The sequence below is a fragment of the Stegodyphus dumicola genome, chromosome 7, assembly GCF_044657685.1.
Source record: "Stegodyphus dumicola isolate Sdum_Otavi_A_Nest chromosome 7, ASM4465768v1".
Classification (NCBI taxonomy): domain Eukaryota; kingdom Metazoa; phylum Arthropoda; class Arachnida; order Araneae; family Eresidae; genus Stegodyphus; species Stegodyphus dumicola.
In genome coordinates this window covers 9,178,005-9,197,371 of record NC_140774.1, presented here as the reverse complement: position 1 = coordinate 9,197,371, position 19,367 = coordinate 9,178,005, and the positions used below count along the sequence as shown (strand labels likewise).

Below are 19,367 nucleotides of genomic sequence, written 5' to 3'. Positions count from 1 at the left end.
GTTTCTTTTTTTAATCCAGAGTCTTCAGAAATTGAGTGCAGTTTACTTTCTGTCCCCACTTTAGAAGGGCATTGGCTTGAAGACTGGTGTTGCAGGCATCTTAAGAAAGGCAAATTCAGATTTGCAGATTATGAGGTGCACCTGTCACCTCTTAAATTTAGCAGCTGAAAAAGGGACAGTTTCTTTACCATTAAATGTGGATGGACACATTGTTGATATTTATTATTATCTTGAAAGGAGTTCTAAAAGAAAGGAAAAAATTGAAACAGTTCCAACAGCTGCATAATACTGAAATGAGAAAAATTTTGATTTTTTGTAATTTCTGCATCATTCAGCAATTCAACTGGCAAATCTCAAAATAATACTGCAAAATATAAGCATAAAGCTGATACAAATTTCTCTCAAAATAAAAAAAAAAAAAAAAAAATTGCTCAACACACGAAACATTTTCCGATTACTGTAAGTTTATCTTGTGAAGAACGAATATTTATGTTTTTTTCTTCGGACCTTAACCCCTTAACTGCCGCGGAAAACGTACAAGATTCATTCCCCAGTGCCACGGTTTTTCACATATCCGCGCGTAGTTATGCGATTTATTAGGGGGAAAATAAGAGCAAGTTTTACTTTCTAAAAATTGTTTAGTTTCACAAAATAAACAGTAAAAAAAAAAAAAAAAAAAAAAATGCATGCACAAAATTTAATATTTTGAGTAAAAATATAATAAAAAGATGTAAGTATAATAAAAATGATGTTTTTATAATAAAAAAGGTCCCTATAATGGGGTTTCGATCAATTCATTTTTAGACCAGTAAAGTGTAATATCATGTTTCAGTGTTATATACCTTGTGAAATCAGTATGCCTATAAAAACATATATTTGTTCTGAATTGGTTGAATGCCACGATATTGTTCTTGATTTTTCGTTTGCAAGGTGTTGTTGGTTCATATACTCGTCTACAAAACGGTTAGTTTCAGTAGTAATATAAAGCACGAGCAGTTCATCAAAAAATAATTCAAGAAAGATAAATGGGTTTGAAACATCCGTTATATCTTTCTTTATTCCTGGAACCTACTACAAAAAGTAAACGAAAACGGAGGACACAGAATAATAATAAAAAAAAAAAAAAAATACGTTTTACTCAAACAACACTAGCCAATACCACGCAGTCATTACTTTCAGCACTTTAGACACGTCCCTCTCTCCAATTTCTCCCCACACTTCTCTGAAATAATGTCCTTCTTCACATACTTCGTCAAGGTCATTCTGGTGTTGCATTCCAAAAGTTTGCGAATAGTTTAACGGGTAGCAGCGCAAAGCAACTGATAGTATTTTGTAAGGGCGTATATATACGCCCGGGGCAGTTAATGCATCGGCTGAGCAAGGCGTATATATATGCCCGCGGCAGTTAAGGGGTTAACAAAGCTTTTTGCTTTTTTTTTTTACAATTCATTTTGCCATCATTCGATGTTCTGAACACAATTCTACAAAGCAGAATTCCATTAATTCATGTTTTGCAATCAGTAATTTATGATCTGTTTAAAGACATTTTATCAAAGTTTTTAAAACCAGTCTGTGTTTTGTCTTGTAATTCTATATATGATGTGATTTATGGTGAAACAAAAAATCAGAAGGAAGATGAAGATTTGGTAATAGGAGCTGCAACTACAAAAGTAGTGGAAGAACTTTCAGAAGAAGACAAAAATAAGTTTTATCTTCATGTTAGAAGTTACTTCTGTCGAGTATGTGATTACACACTACATAAATTTCCAGTCAACGATGAAGTGATTTTGCATGCTAAAGTTGCTGATGTTTCTGCTCTAGCAAATGCATCTTTTTTTGATATAAGGTACTTTTTGAACAGATTTCCTGTGTTACTTTGTTTAGTCATGAAAGATGATGATATTGATGTTGCTACTGATATACTGCAGTAGCAATTTTGCAGTTTACAATTAGAAAACTTGGATGAAATTATAAAATCAGCTAGGATTGACACCCAGTGGAGGTTAATTGGAAAATTGAAAGGTGCTGATGGAATTTTAAAATATAGTGAACTCTCTAGAATTATGTTGGCCATCTTGACAGTTCCCCATAGTAATGCAGAGTGTGAGAGGATTTTCAGTGTTGTTGCGAAAACTAGGGCTAAATTTAGATCTAATATTAGTGATGACACATTAGAAAAACTTTTATTAGCGAAAGCAGGCCTACGTGGCAATTGCTATGAACAAAATTATGAAGTTTCTTTCTTAACAAGAGCAAAATCTGCCACTGTCCATAACATTTGTATGAAAACTGATTAAAGTGCCTTTTTTTTTTTTTTTTTTTTTTTTTAACGATGAAAGTAATAAAAATGTTTTTTTATGTCTAAGGTATTTTTGTTTTGCTTGCATTGAAGACTTAGTAACTATTTAAAGTTAATTCATTATTAAAATCTATATTTTTATCATTTAAAAAGTCTTTTTAACATTGTGAAAAATCTCCTGATTTCTTAAAAAAGTCTCCTGATTTTTGAGTGTCATAGGTTGGCAAGTATGCTAATAGAATTAGTTTGCATAGAAGGTCGAAAGTCAAGGTTTGCGGAAAAAGTTCTTTTCTTTTTCTGTCCAAACTCGGACAGTTAAGAATCATATGCAGTGCGTCCGCTGTTTCTAGTCCACATATACAGCGACTGGGTGGAGTCTTGAGTTTGAATCTATTAAAGTAACTAGGAAAGGCTCCGTGATTAGAAAGCAGTTGATTAAGAAAGAAATCATTGAAGTGTCTTTTTTCAGAGATTCTAGGAAGAATCTTGTATGTAGATCTGCCCGTATCTTCTTGCCATCGATGTTGCCACAGATTGAGAGATTTTTCTTTAGCTTTTCTTACTATGAAACTCGGAGGAAGTTTGCAGTCTAGATGCACTTCAGAAGATATGCCTTTTTTGGCAAGTTCGTCCGCTTTTTCGTTACCTCTGTAACCTTGATGGCCTCTTATCCAATGTAATTTAGCTTTAGTATGATATATGAGCTTTTTAACTTCAATGATTTCTTGATTTAGAATGTCGAATTTTTCCAATGATTTCAATACAGCTTGACTATCCGTATAAATGTGGGCTGTATGCTTGTGTGTTTGTAGCCAGTGTAGAGCTGATTTCAACGCTTGAGTTTCTGCTTGATATACTGAACAATTGGGGTTCAGTTGAAAAGAAAATTCAGCTTCTAAAGTGCCATTCCAATAGACACAAAATCCCGCTCCTGTGCCATCTTCAGTTTTGGAGCCCTCCGTGAATAATTCATAATTTCTATTTAATGGAAGATGATCATTCCATTCACATGTCTTTATTGATGCTGGATGGGTAAACCATTTATGTTTGGGAAAGTCGAGAGCTTCTTTTAAGAAATGAAGATTTTCAAATGAAAAGTCTGACCAGCCTCTTTTAGTTCTTTGGATTGCGCTTTCTTGATCCAATTTAATATCTAAAGGAATCAGGCCGGCTAAAATCTGTGGAGCTGAGGTCGGAACAGTTTTGTAGCATTTTGTCATAGCTGGTAGGGCTACTCTTTGAATAGTATTTACTTTATTTCACATTTTAACAGTTGGTGGAAACCACCATGTTGCACAAGCGTATACTGCAGTCCTTTCTATGGCTCGTTTGTAAAGTTCCTTCATAACTGCTTTGGAGAGGCCAGGAAATTTCATAAGCCGATTTATAATCTTGCAGACTTTTGTTTTAATGTAATCCAAATGTGGAAGCCAGGTAAGGCATTCATCTAGTATTATACCTAAGTATTTGATTTGTTTGCGCCTTTTAATAGTTGTGCCATTCAACTTTATTGTAGGGGCTGAATATGCTGCGCCCCTCTTTTTGACGACAATAAACATTGAGCTAGATTTCTCCAGGGAGAAGCTAAGTTTGCTCTTCTTCGCCCATTCAGTTATTTGAATCATGGCATTGTTGGCTCTAGTGTGAATTTGTTGGTGGGTAGCTCCCGAAACGATAAATAGTACATCATCTGCATAAGCTTGTATTTGTACTCCCTCTCCATAGTCTATTTGAAGTGCAGTGTTCATGACAATATTCCAGAACAGTGGTCCGGAATTTGATCCCTGGACACAGCCTTTTTCTTGAAAAGGTAAGAGAAATGTTGTTCACTTCATAGATAATTTGTCTATTTTCCAGCATTGATTCTATTACTTTATATAGGTTGATTGGACATAGAAGATTTCTTAGTTCTTGTAGAAGAAAAGGCCACCAAATGTTATTAAAGGCATTTTTAATATCGAGAGATATAATATTCGTATAGCAGTTATTTTTCCGGTTTCCTTCGACTGTGTCGATTATGTCTTTAATGGCGTCCATGGAACAAACTCCAGCCATAAAGTCATATTGTCTATTACTGAGTTTGTTGTTTGAAAATAGGTAATAGTTTAGCCTGTTAGTTATTAATTTGTCATAAACTTTGCTCCATGTATTTAATAGACATATTGGTCTATATGCCTCTGGAAGTTCTGAGTTTTTGCCTTCTTTAGAGAAGAGAACTAGTTTAGCGGTTTTCCAGCATTCAGGAAAGATACCTCGTCTAAGAAGTTCATTGAATAATGCCGTGTGTACTGGTGGGTTGGCGTAAAATGCTTCTAAAATTATTTCTTTAGGAAGGTTGTCCAAGCCAGGAGCTTTACCAGAATTAAGTGATTTAATCGTGAATTCAACTTCCTGTCTGTTGAACGGAAGATCCTGTTTAGCACCAAATCGGGTCTTGATTTGAGTTCTGATCTGACTATGTTCTATGGAATCTGTGCTACGGTCATCAGCTGGGAAGTGGTGCTCCAGCAGCAGTTTTAGAGTCTCATCAATGGTTTCGGTTTTAGAATTATCAGGTTTAAGAAGCGCTTTGATTTGAAAAGGCAAGGAAATACTTCCTTTCGCCATATCGTAATGAATGCCAAATGGAGATTTTGGATCTATACTTTCTAAGTGATTTTTCCAACACGTTCTTTTGGAACAGAGGATTTCTTGTTTATATTTGGCTAAGTCTTTCTTATAAATATTCTTATGAATAGCTCTTAAGTTATCATCTTGATTGCAATGCTGATAGCGTTTTCTTTCAGCTAGAATTCTTTTCCTCATGATATTAAGCAATTGAGTCCACCAAGGGACCCCTTTGTGCTGTACATTGAGGAATTTTCCCTTTGCTTTTATTGCCAGGTCGCAAATATCTTGGATCTTTTGAGTCCAAGTTTTAATTAAGGCGTTTAAGTCAACGGTATCTTTCACATATTGAGGGTTAAAGGTAGAAAAATAACTACCGAGCTTTTCTTTAAGTGTAAGCCAGTCCATCTTGTTCAGTTTATACTTCCTTCGTATAATCTGATCTGTGCTTTTGTCACGAGAAATTTCAAAAGATACATAGCAATGATCGCTGAGCGATGGATCATCCAAAACTCGCCAATCATGAATAATATTTCCTTGGCTTGCTGTTAAGTCTATCCAGCTCTTTCCTCTGGAACAGTTATATGTTGGGGGACCATTTGGGTCATTTTCAATAATAAATTGTCTAGAAATCAAATTCTCTGACCATTCTGCCTCTAGGGTCTTCAAATGGAGAACCCCATAGTTCACTTTTAGCGTTGAGATCACCCAGGATAATATTGTCTGTGTTATCCGATAGATTTTTCTCGACTAAGTCTAGGAGAGAAGTTAAGTCTGTAAGGTCAGTGATTGGTGGGCTATAACAGTTAAAGATCGTTAATGATCTTTGTTTAAATTTCAGTTTTATAATATTCAAGGTTGGAGTGGTCAGCGTGTTAAGAACCGTAAGGTTAGGATTCACGACCACAATGGCCGTCTTTGGATGTCCGTCAGTTGTTGAAATGACTTTAGTTTGTAATGGGAAACCAACCGGTTTGTTGTCAATACAGTATGGTTCTTGCTCGAAGACCAAATCATAGTCGAAAATGTGCACTTTAAGTTGTGCGGTTGCAACATGAGAACGAGCTAAATTAATTTGTAGTGCTCTTAAAAAGTTCTTTTGAGATAAATTATCCATAATTTATGCGTTTCTTAAGTTCGTCTATCTCTAAGATGCGGCATGGCCAGTTTTTATCGAAGCTTGAATGTCCTTCGTCATATTGTTGCTCGTTATTTGCATTTCATTCTGCACAATTTATGCATTTGAGAATTGAACTATCGCAGTCTTTATGAGAGTGGCCCACCTCACCACATTGACCACATACTTCTTCTGTCTGGCATTGCTTGGAGATGTGCCGAAATTGGCAACATTTAAAGCATTGTGTAGGTCTTAAGTATTCTTTGATGCTAAATCGTTCTTTTTAATTTTTAGGAGTTGCTTGAATAATTCTGGAGTGGCCTCGCATACCCAGTGATTTTTATGCTTTTGTTTAATGGGGAATTTAACTACTAAACCTTCCCCGTCAAGTCCTTCATTTTGAGCCTTTAATGATATTAATAACTCTTCTTTTGTGATATCCTTTGGGATATCATAAATAATGATTCTAGGAGACCGTTTTAATGGTCTGACTATTTGAAGCTCCTCCTTCAGTTCTGGGACAGAGCTTATTTCTTTTTCCAATATCTCAAGATCAGTTTCTTTGAGAAGTCCTCCTTTCGAGACTTGTTTAACACGTTTAACTCCAATGTGGAGTTTAGAAGGACCGATTGATTTTAATACTTTTTTCTTTATCGAGTCTGTTTTGTCCCCATCCTTTGTGGGATGTAGGATGGTGATAAATTGTTTGTCTGGTCTTTTTCTAGACCGAGAACGATCTCTTTTTGGACGTTTTAAAACGTCTGCGTATGAGTCCTTTGCTCGAGTGTTATTTACAGAGGCTTGTAGTTGGCCTTCTAATTGGGCCATTTCAACACATTGTTCTGTTAATAAGTTGAACATCAGTTGGAACTGATGTCTGATGTCTGCGGCAACATTTTTATTTATTCCACTGGCCTTATTTTTAAGAATAGTTTCAAGGTTGGCTATGTAAGCCTGACCTTCTTTGAGAATGTCCTTTGATTCCATTAGGATTAATCACTATAATATGCCAAGATAAAGAATGTCCAATTGCCAGGGTAAGACTGACTTGGTACCCTAGGGTTCACACCAAGTCAGTAAGTAGTAGGCTCGTAAAGCTCAGGATTTCGACCCTCTGAAAAGAGGGAGCCCCCGACCACGCCAAGGTACCTGAGCTCCTGGGAAAGCACAAGAAGTCAAAGACAAAGAAACAAAATTCGTAAAATTACGATTTTAAGCACTAATTATACTGAAATCGCATTTCTAATCGTATTCCAATCGCTTTCCCCCGGGGGGTGCATCTAACAACAGAGAGATCGACACTGCTGTAATCCTTCTCTAATAACGATGCCAAAAATACGATTCGTAGTCATACATTTTTCAGTCAGATGTAATATGGAACCCACATAAAAAAATTTTGATAGAAAAATAAGGTTCTCTCATTATATTAGCAACAATAGCATGCAGTTTTTAATGATTTTCGTCTTTCTAATTAAATGGTCATAAAGACCCAAGTTCCATCCAGTATTTCACCTACAGTACAAAGTCTGAAATCCGGACTTGTTGGGACTTCGGCGACTCCAGATTTGGGATTTTTCCGGATGATAGATCAGTTTAAATCTAGTAAGATGGCATGTAAGAATTATAAAATTAAAAATATGAAATCATGATTAATGAAATAATGAAGTACAGTCAAAAGTCGTTAATCTGGACTCGTCGGAACTTCAGCGATTCCGAATTATCGATTTTTCCGGATTATTGATCATCAGTTTAAATCTCGTAAGATGGCATGCAGAAATTCTAAAATTAAAAATGTGAAACCGTAATTTATGAAATAAAGAACAATTATGATCTAAAGGGTATCAAAATTTACAAAAAAAAAAAAAAAAAAAAAAAAAAAAAGCTTAATATTTTTTTGTTTACTTTATTAAACATTTCTCTCAATGTAAGTTGTTTAAGTTGCTTCATTTTATGTGATAATACTTTCTCTTTAATTCTAAGACATAATTTCTTGTTCAGTTACAAAGTTCCGCTGTTCAAGTCCCGTTAATTGCTGTGCCGAGAATACCGACTAACTTGTCAATCGAAATTTTTTTGTTTTCACTAACCTCTCTGTCACATTCTTCATGTCTTTATCCATTTTTTGCAGCAATTTCACTTTTTGTTTGTTGGACATCGAAATATACTTTCGTTTTGTAGATCCTTTGGGAGCTCCAGCATCGGAAATTCTATTTGACATAATCGAAAGTTCAAGTTTACTTTTATAAAATTGCTCTTACAGTCTGCAAAAAATAATAAGTGGGATCCAATTCGAAGATTATGGAACAACGCAATCATTAACGTTAACTGAAATAGATTAGATAATTTTAGCTTACACCATCCGTTATACATTAAACGCGCAGGCGAAAACGTATTCTGCACTTGCGCACACGCATATGCGCAGTAGTCAAGGTCTTACGCGCACGCGTAAAACGCCTGTGCGCATGTGCCAACGCGGCGCATGCGCAGAAAGTTTTTAGCTTTGAGGTCCGGATTATAGATCATTCCGGATTATGGGTGTCCGAATTAATGACTTTTGACTGTATTTATGATCTAAAGGGTATCCAAATTTACAAAAGAAAGCTTACTATTTATTTGTTTACCTTATTAAGTATTTATTTCAATGTAAGTTGTTTTAAGTTCTTCGTTTTTTTGTGCTAATACTTTCTCTTTAATTCTGTAGACAGACATAATCTCTTGTTTAGTTACATCGTCGGAGTCCTGTAACTGCTGTTTCGAGAATTCCGAATAGCTTGTCAATCGAAATTTCTCGTTTTCAGTAACTTCTCTGTCACATTGTTCGCTATCCATAGCGGTATTTTCTGGATCTAGAACCATACTACGGATTTTGCCATTCATGATATAAAAACTTCTTTTATATCATCTTCATTTCTCCAAATTTCTTTACAAAATTTGTTAACTGGAAAATTTCACCTTTGTTTTGCGATATCTAAAATCCTTTAAAATTAGCGACTATCATCAACAAATTTAGCTGTTTTTCGCTATACATATTTGGCTGTGCATCATGAGTTTGGCGACTAACCACAAGTTGTTCCGTTAAACTTTATTTCGGACTGAGACAATTAAGCCTGAATTGTATAAGTTTAGTTATTTATTATACTTATGTCTATTGCACATGCTTAAGGGTTATCAGAGTTCTGAATAAATAAATTCCCACATATACTTAAGCCTTATTGAGGGCCGGCAGTAGATATCTCATTGCCTGATGTGGTCTCTGCGAGTCCTAAATTCTGTGACTCGGCGCAGCCATACGAGCCGTGGCGCTGGTTCTGGGTTTATGTGAATAAACAAATCAGTTATTCTTAATTCAAATAGACCTAAATGTAATCTTTGGGTTTATGAGTATCATCAACAAAATCTATTTTTAGCATATGAAAAGAAATTCTTGGTAAATGTTTCCTTGTCAACATTTTTAGCACATTTAACTTGAATCTGTAATCATTGTCAAGTGTAATGTCAACATAAAAGGTTACCATACTCCTTTATTATTCAATTACTAACATAAAAAATTGTTTAGGCATCGCTACATGAGTCATTACTCAAGTTGTCACATTTTGATAGTGCGCTGATGAAAGGAAAGTATAATAAATAATGATTCACCAGATCAACGATGTATCTATGGGGAATGTTTTGGTTTGAGATGTGTGTGAAGCAGGCACGCAGTGACAGAGCCAAATTACTGATTGCACAAATTTATGCTAAAATGATTGTTTCTTCAATAACAAAATATTTTATTTAATGTCTTATTTAGTGTTGATGTGAATTTAAGAATCGGGACTCTCTAGATGTTTTATTATGCATGGAGGAGGTTAATCAAATGTGTGCATGCGTAAAGCTTACGAGAAAAACTTTGTTGGGGGTTTTGAGGTACGGATTTGAGATTATTCCGGATATTGGACATCTGGATTTTAAACTTTGTACTGTATATTAAATTTAGGCAATTAAATGTGGCAAAAAAATTATCATAATTGATCAGAAATCGATAACGCGAACAAACGAACAGACATTCTTCTTTATATGTATAGATTTCGTAAAACTTAACCAATTTTTGATTAACAAACTCTACGATTTAAAAGTGAGCAGTAGCAACACTTTTCGAAATAAAGCATTTTTATCTCCAACATGTGTTGCCACTCGGAAAAATAAGTGTGAAAATTAGCGCTGTCAGAGTTTTTAATTAATATTTCGGCTCATTAAAATCTTACGAAGATGGGAATAGCCGAAATAGCTTCCCATGAATTTTTGGAATCGGGAATAATGTACTTAATGTTTGGCAATGCTGTTTTTATTTCATTGTAAAACTTAGAAAATTCTTATTTACAAACTCTAGGATATGAAAGCGAGCAGTGGCAACAACCTTCGAAATAAAGCAAATTTTCATCTCCAGCTGTCAAGACTGTTGCCACTAAAAAACATTAGGGCGAAAATTATCATTTTCACGAGTTTTTAATTAACCATTTGAGCTCGGCGAGGTGCTATCGCTCTTAAATTCTCGTATGCCAAAAATATGGCGCTTCTCTTGTTTTGTATCGAAAATGCAAAGAAGCTGCTATTCGTTAGTATACTTTACGCAATTATTGAGAGCAGTTGTAGTGATATCAGTAGCAGTTGTTTTATAGGAATTGGAAATTGTTTTCATTTTTTTACCAAGTGTTATACTGATAATTACGAAATAACCCATGTCAAGTTCTGATTCATTTGAAAGTGACTATGTTATGAGAAGTGATAATGAAGAGTATAGTAATGACCTTGAAAGTGAAAGTGGAAGTGACATCATCATTCGTTCTAAGAAATTACGAGTTATTAGTGATAGCAGGATGATGATGAAGAAGTAACTGCAAGTTCCTCCGATGACGATATTATTGATGAGTATGCGAAACTCGTTCTAAGAAATTACGAGTTATTAGTGATAGCAGTGATGATGATGAAGAAGTAACTGCAAGTTCCTCCGATGACGATATTATTGATGAGTATGCGAAACCAATTGAATATTTCAATAATTTTTTTTTTAATTTTCAATAATTTTTTTTCAATTTTCAATAATTTTTTTTCAAGTATACTAACCAACAGCAGCGCCTTCACATTCTCGATACAAAGCAAGAGAAGCGCTATCGTGCTGCGCTGTATTTTGGGCATACGACAAGTGAAGCGCGCGCCGGTTTCAAACGGTTAATTTTTTTTTTTTTTTTTTTTTTTTTTTTTTTGTGTGTGTATGTGTGGATGTTAACCTTTTTCAGAATCCAGAAAAGAATTGTAGAAAGTTTGGTGATGCTAGCTGTAGTAGTGATTGAGTTATCAGAGGACAAACAAACATACTTTCTTCTTTATATATATATATAGATTTAAGATGACAACACAAGAGAGATGGGGTGATATGTATTTACAGTTGCTAGTTAGATACGCAAATTTCATTCTTCTGTAAGTAATATTTGTATTTAATTTTGTTTTACATCCATTACAAGTTCATTCACACAGTATGTGCGATTATTATTAATTTTGTTTTCACTGTGCTTTCTTTGATGAAATATAGTTTTTCCTTCATGCTTAGATTTTTCTCAGTCTAAGTATAAGAAAATCAAAAAAAGAAATTAACCAATTACAGTAAAATTTAATATATTTAATCAAATAGTAATATGTTTTAGTCAAAATCATAATTTTGTTAAAACTCTCAGTTGGAAGAGCTCAGTTTATGCATTCTGATGGAAATTACAGAGTGTTTGTAAACTGTTGTAACCATGAGTGATAGTATTCCTCTAGACCAGTTCTCAACCGGTAGTACGCAAGAGAGAAAAATAGATGGTATGAAAGAAACAAAGTATTTTTAACTATTAAATTCAAAAATTAAGTGGTAGTACTAGAGGTTTTGAATTTTTGTTTAGATGGGAACACATTAGTTGAAAGGTTGAGAACCGCTGCTCTAGACAAAGAGTATTTAGATTGGAATCTAGGACCATATCCCTAGCAGAGTATCAGAAGAGTTAAAATATGTCCAACAAATCCAAATAATTTTTTTTTTTTTTTTGTCTTGCTAGAGAAATAGCACATCTTCTGAATGTCAATATCAATATTTACTGTAGGCAAATTTCTGGGAAAATGTATTCACTATAGTAGCTGATTAGTTCCTAATGAACTACAAGAAAAGAAAGGTAGCCAAAGCAAACATGCTCAGTGGTTATCCTCACTGCTTCAGATGATTACCTTTATAACATCGTCTGAAATGACTCGGCAAATACCATGATAAATTACATGCGTGAGAAAGTGACAGATATGATTTCAATGTATGATGAAGTAAATGGGAGCAAACATGAAGCACAGTGTTTGTACTATGAGAGATTTTGGATACTGCATATTCTATACCATTCTATTTTTGCCGGCATTATAGAATACTGCATAAAACCAGTTCTTTATCTCAAAAAGAGATATGGGATACAAGCAAAATGCATGGATGTGTAAAATGAAAGGACACGTTTTGTGATGATTTTTGCGAGATTTCCAGTGATGGCATCTGACATTGGTGTTTGTCACAATACGGCACAGAATATTATATATGAGGCATGCATCCACTCTTCCCTGCAGAAAATTTTCAGTCTTTAAATGAATATACCTGCCTGCTAGTTTGGGAGGGGGTGGGGAACTTCAGACAATAACTGGCGGTATTCTGCCTTCATGTTATTTAGCAGCCTCATTTACCAAGTGGGCATTTTCAACAGTCGCAATGAATATATTTGCATTGAAAGTAATCGTCATGTCTCTGACCTTGTAATCACCAATAAAGATTTATAGTGAGCATTTGTTAAGATTTCCTTGATGATTACCTGCCGAGTCCTTACCTGTTGCTAGAACATCTGGCTAGCAAAACACTCCTTACCTTTCAAATCAGCTACTTCCAAATTTGCTGCAGGCAGTTCTGCTCTTCTCAGAAAAGAATATGCTTTATGCATTATAGAGCTCAAGAACACTTTGCCACTTAAATCTGATGCTTTGTGAATACTTATATACTGGCCAAGGATTGAACACGGTGGATCTGTGACCTACCTTGTATGTTTCCTAGAGCTGAATCTGCTGGATTTCTTTTAAGGGCACATAAAATCATTGTTGTATTAGACACCCATAGACTACATGGAAGATTTCTACATTACAATCATTGTTGTAGCAGAAAAGAGAAACAACTTCAGTAGTCTACAAGAGGGTGTGCTAGTCTTTCATTTGTTGTGTGAAATGCACATCTTTCACTTGCTTATGTGAATTAGGCAGTAGTACACTTAAATGCTAGTTTAAATAGTTTACTTTGAGTTTTTCTGTGATGCAAAAGAGATTCTTCATATTATGTTTCATTAATTCCCCCCCCCCTCACCTTTTTTAACTCTTGAAAGTTCAACTTAAGAAGTTAATTGTATGCCTTTTCTGTTTATTATCAGTGGAATGTAGTCCTAGTTCTGCTGTAAATACTGTTTATTGTGAAAGGTACTGTCACTTCTCTTATTTATTTGAAGTATGTAGTAATACCCTACATTTTATATTAGCTGAGAATAATGTAGCATTAAGTTTTAATACCCTATATTTTATATTAGCTGAGAATAGTGTAGCATTAAGTTTTTGAAATATTGAAGAATAAAACTTGATATCATTTGAGGTTTTTTTTTCCCCCAGTTTTAAACTATAAAATAACTAAAATTATGTAAATTTGTTTTTGATACATATATTAAATACAATGTAGTTCATTCTGCTTGTTGTTAGTAAAAATTTTTATCTTGTAATAATTCTTTAAATATTTAACTGGAATTAACTAGACACTTCCATGACAGTATGTTTCTGTTGATCTTTAAATACATTGATGAGACAAAAACATTGTGACCATCCCCACATTTTTCAATGAATTCGTTTGGATAATATGTAAGGCATATAACTGTGATGGTATTTAACTACTGTTGGAGAAGGTAAGGAATCATTCTTGCACTTATTTTTGTGAGTGATGGGAAAGGCTGCTGATCTAGGTGAATTTGATAGAGGGCAGATTGTAATGGCCTAATGGCCCGGACACTCTGAACGAGTATCTACAAAACTGAACTACTAGTAGGTTGTTCACGATCTGCCATTGTTAGTATTTATGCAGAGTGGATAAATAACAGTGAAACCGGCAGCAGATGCCTAGGTATTGGGCATATGCACATCTTCAAAGAAAAAGGACATCGGAGACTCTCCCGCTTAATACAGCAAAATCGGCACAGCTAGTGGCTCAGCCGACAGCCCAATACAGTGCAGGTCCAAGTGCAAGCGATTTAGAGCATACAGTTCAGCGGCCACTGCAAGATATGGGACTGTGCAGCAGGTGTCCCACTCATCGTGTGCCTCTGTTGACCAAGTGTCATTGTTAGTTATGTCTACAATGGGTCTGGGTTGCAAGCCCCAAGCTCGCATATGAAGGCCGCAACAAATTGTCATTTCATGATACAATGGCGGACTAGCTGGAATAAGGACTCCACAGGAAGAAGAGTGTATAAATACATCCCTAGAGTCAGCAGGGAAGTCGAGAGCAGAATAGCAGAGTTAATGCAATTCTCGCTGGTCATGACTCCTGAGTCATTTAAACTGCTTCAGACTTTGTGACAGTTAGCAGTGCATCAGCAGAGCAGCTGAAGCCTCGGATCATTATATCTTCGATTGCCGGGAAACAGCCAGATTTCACCTTCGGAAGCCAGCTAATGAACACTTCTATGCTTGGGCTATAAAAACTTCTAATAACCTATATGCCACTAAGCATATTAAGGAATGCGCTAACATTTCACTTCTGATTTCCAACACTCGAAGCCATGATATAATTCTCGCCGTAGTGCCATGCTTGCATGTCATGTGGCTTTCCAAAATTTTGGCACTTATATAGAACTGTATTCACGTATCTTCTCATCTCGCCTATGTTTTCAAATTAGTTCACCAACTCCCCTTCATTTTCTATTTTATTTTATTTTTCTTCAGAATCAGAATTTCAGTCAGAATAAGCCTTTGGGGAACTTAATCCAAGGCACTATGAAATGATTTTAGCCGTTGATGGGACCTAAACAGGCTGATAAGCACCTTTCCTGGCAGAGCAAAGAAAAGAAAAATAGGTCTGGGAACATCGAGACTAGACCATGAATGAGTGGAAGATGGTTGCCTGGTTGGATGAATCACGATTTCTCATTCATCATGTCGATGGCCATGTCAGGGTATCCTGTCTTCCAGGCAAACAGTTGTTCCTTCTCCCTGTACAGCAGGTCGTACACAGGCTGATGGTGGCTTTGGTATTATGCTTTGGGGAACTTTCTTATGGGCGTCCCCGGGATCCTTAGTTGTAGAACAGACCATAAAAACTGCAGACTATTTGAACATAATTGTGGATCAGTTGCATCTTTACATGGTATCTGTCTTCCTAACTGCAAATTCAATCTTCCAGCAGGGCATTCTTCCATTTTACAAGGCTCGGATTATGTTGGAGTGGTTTGAAGGGCATAAGTGTGAATTCCAATTAATGTCCTGGTTTTCTGACTCGCTGGATTTTTACCTGATGGAGCACATTTGGGATATCATGGAGCAGCAGCTCAGAGTTCAAACACCACCATATCGGAAGATCTTGACTTTGCGTGACCGCTGCTTAGACATTTAACCTTTTCCCGTGGGCTATAGGGTCCAATTTCGAATGTATTTTGGCCATTTAGTCACTTATTTTAACTGAAAGGAACAGAAAAACAAATCGACAGGATCTTGCACTTCCTAATCCATATTAAGGAGTTAATTTTAAATCTCCATAAATTACTGAAATTTCTTGACACATTTAAAGTAGTGAACGTGCAGGACATATATGTCCCAGCCCCCGGGAAAAGGTTAATACAGCCTGTGTCCATCTACCAGGAACTTGTGGCATCAGTGGCAAGGTGAGTTGCAGCTGTATTACAGGCCAAAGGTTACATAATGCATTAGTGAGTAGGTGGTCATAATATTTTGACTGTTCAGTGTAGAAAGAGAGCACAAATTTAGTTGCTCCCTGGAGCTTTTAAAATTTATTAAAAGATAGTGTGAGACTCAAAACTTGCATAAATTGTGTATTACCAGTTTGTCATTTTTGTGTGCTAGAAAATTTAGTTGCTAATGTTAGCAGTATACTAAAAATTAAAAGTCTTTTTAGCTTTTCCCACTCTTTGCATCAAGGAATATGAAAACGGACCAGAATCAACATTAACTCTTCTAATCAAAAGCTATAAAATTGCCATAATTTCTAATCCTTTTCTTCAGTTCATCCCTGTCTCCCCCTTTTATTTTCAAGTCCAGAACTTGCCAATGTATTGAAACCTGAATGTTAACAGTATTTATATACAATAATAATTTGGAAAATTAAATTCCATTGTATTTTTCTTCCATAGGCCTTATGCGGAGCAGAAATTGAAATACCCACTCTTACAGGAGAAAAGATTCCTTTTACCCTTCTAGAGGTAATCCGTCCAGACTCAGAACAGAGATTTGTTGGTCGGGGACTGCCATTAACCAAAGACAATTCCAAAAGAGGCGATCTCATTGTTACATTTCGAATAAAATTTCCTGATAATTTAACAGATACTTCGAAGAAAATTTTAAAAGAATGTTTACCATCATGACGCCAGATGCAATTTATTGGTGCAAATGATGTTGAAAATCATAAATTCAGTAATGGAGAGTGCATTTTTGAACATCCTTGTGCCAAACGTAAAAGAAAGAACTGAATAGCAAACTAATAAATGTTGTAATAAATTTTTGGTGTCATCTGCTTATTGAAGATGTCTAAAGTGGTGCCTCCCATCTATAGGATTATAACTTTTTATTCATTCTTCAGATTGGTAAACTGTAGAGTCATGTAGTTTGTCATAATGCAATGGGTGAAGTTGAGATTGTGAACATATTATTTTTTAAAATATGATTTGATTTTAAAATCTGAAATTTTTATTGTAGTTTTGTGTGTTGATAGTGAATAAATTTCTTTCATACTTTGAAATAATATTTCCAGGAATATCTTTGTTTTATTTTTTTTTCTTTTACTTCCTCCTTTAATTATTGTTGCAGACTTTTACAATTTCTGTAGTCTTATCATAAGTTATATGGTCCTATAGATGTATTATTTATCTGATATTTAATGTGTTGAGGTACTGATATTTACTTGTATTCTAACCTCAATATTTTTAACAGCATTATGCTTTAAATGGTGTCCTATAGATGTATTATCTATATGATATTTACCTGTATTCTAACCTCAATATTTTTAACAGCATTATGCTATTATAAATCAAAGGCATTAAAAGTTTACATCAAGTTAAAAAGCTCTGTATGATGATGTATATATTTAATGAAGATTTTAAGGAAATATTTGATACATTTGAAGACTGATATGTATGCTTCTATATGTTAAACTGAATCACTAACCAGATGTAGTTTTATTATAGTTAAATTAAAAATTTTTGTGCTATTTTTTGTTTGTATAAGATTATAGATCAGTAGACATTGTAGATTATATACCTTTGCCCAATCAAAATAATCCATTGAACTTCTAACAAGACATAGCATCTACTGTCAAAAAATTCTGCAACCCGGGAAGTCACTTTTACACAATTGATGATATAATTCTCGCTGCAGTGCCATGCTTTCTTTGTGATTTTCTATCTAAGCAATGATTCGTTTTTCAGTTTTAGATGACAGCAAATGTGGCAACTAGACATCGTAATGCCATTTCCCCTCCTCTTGCTGTGGTGACAGGTGATCAAGCAAAATACTCTAGTGCAATTATAAGATTATAGATTTCAGATTTAATAAATTTAGTATGATTTTACAATTTATTTTTGGAAAATGTTTTGAAATATGAAAGCGTGAGCATCTTGTTCAAATTTTAGTAAATAGTTTTAGGAATTCTCAAGTCAAAAAGGTAACCATTTTAGCATATTTTTAAAACCGATCAGTTTTCAGTGCTATTTTGAATGTCCCCTCCTTTTTGCCCTTTTTTTTACGAGATCGATAATGTAATGCTGCAGCCATAGCTAGATGAAAATACATTCATTGTTACATTAGAAGTACAAAATACTAAGTTTAAGCATAAATATTTGCTAATCTATTTCTGTCACCAAAATTGAGCCCAAATACTCATTAATTATTGGTGAATATATGCAATTGAGAGCAAGATAAACAAACATTTTAACAAAATATCTCTTTAAGAATATATTTGAGGAACTGCTGTGTATGCAAATACTCTGTACTCTGTTTATTCCAACAAAATTTCCAAAAATTACTAGGAATCTTATTTCTGGAATATTTTTTACAATTCACATGATATATTTTAAGTGTTCTGCTGGACTCTGTGAGTTCAAATTAGTGGGAATTTATTGCATATGCATTACAAATTTAGTCAAAATATTAATTTCACCATCAGTGGTTACTTTAATTTTTTGATTTATATAAAGATAAGACTATTAATACTTAAATTTATGTTATGATTTTTTGGTTATAAATATTTAATTTTTAATATCGACTCTTTGTGAAAAGTTTGGTTGATTGGAAGTTATAAATAATGATGCTGTATATTAGTAACTGATACAAAGTAATTTCTGTTTCAAGATTAATGTTTGTATAGTTTTAGAAATTGTCTCTTGAAATATCTGAAATTAAGAATGTATGTACAAGTAGGGTTTTATAAACTTATGGTTGTAATTATGCAATGATATGTAAAAAAAAAATGTTATTCCAACATTAATATGTTATTTGTGATAAAGAAAAAGTTCCAAAAAGTCAAATCTTATGATATTTCATTTCTTTGTTTGTATAAATTAACTGAAGTAATTAGCGTTAGTAATTTATATTGCACTGATTTTCATTGTATGATATTATATAAATATTCCAGATGCATGTAGTCATTTCTTTGACTATAGATTATGTCTTTCTTTTTGAGTGTTTGTATATATATATGTCTTTGTAATATTAGTCATATGTGAAAGTAAAGTTATATTTTCAGCTTTGATTTTAATGTTCTTTTATTGTAATCCAATTTTGTGATAGAGGCTTTTACTTTAGTTCCATTTGGTAAACATAAGGTATTTATTTTGATAAACTGTGAGTTTATTTAATGTTCACTGAATTGCTAAAAAGTTAGAACTGTATGTGTACACTTTTTGTAACCCATTAGCCGCTTGTGTTACGTTGAAGCAACGGTCATAATGAAGGCGTATACGGTCAAAAGTCGTTAATCTGGAATCGTTGGGACTTCGGCGATTCCGGATTATCGATTTTTCTGGATTATAGATCATCAGTTTAATATGG

The 19,367-nt window shown here is 34.3% G+C and overlaps 1 protein-coding gene across 3 annotated transcripts in view; it reads left to right on the top strand.

The window, feature by feature from the left end:
- Positions 1-19,068, top strand: part of LOC118181789 (dnaJ homolog subfamily B member 4-like) — a 58,407-nt gene extending 39,339 nt beyond the window's left edge. For all 3 annotated transcript variants that reach the window (XM_085819864.1, XM_085819863.1, XM_085819862.1), the window contains exon 4: positions 16,457-19,068. In XM_085819864.1, coding sequence (XP_085675990.1) covers positions 16,457-16,687 — 231 coding nt within the window. In that variant the 3' untranslated portion in view covers positions 16,688-19,068. The remainder of the gene's footprint in view (positions 1-16,456) is intronic.
- The last annotated feature ends 299 nt before the right edge of the window (positions 19,069-19,367 follow it).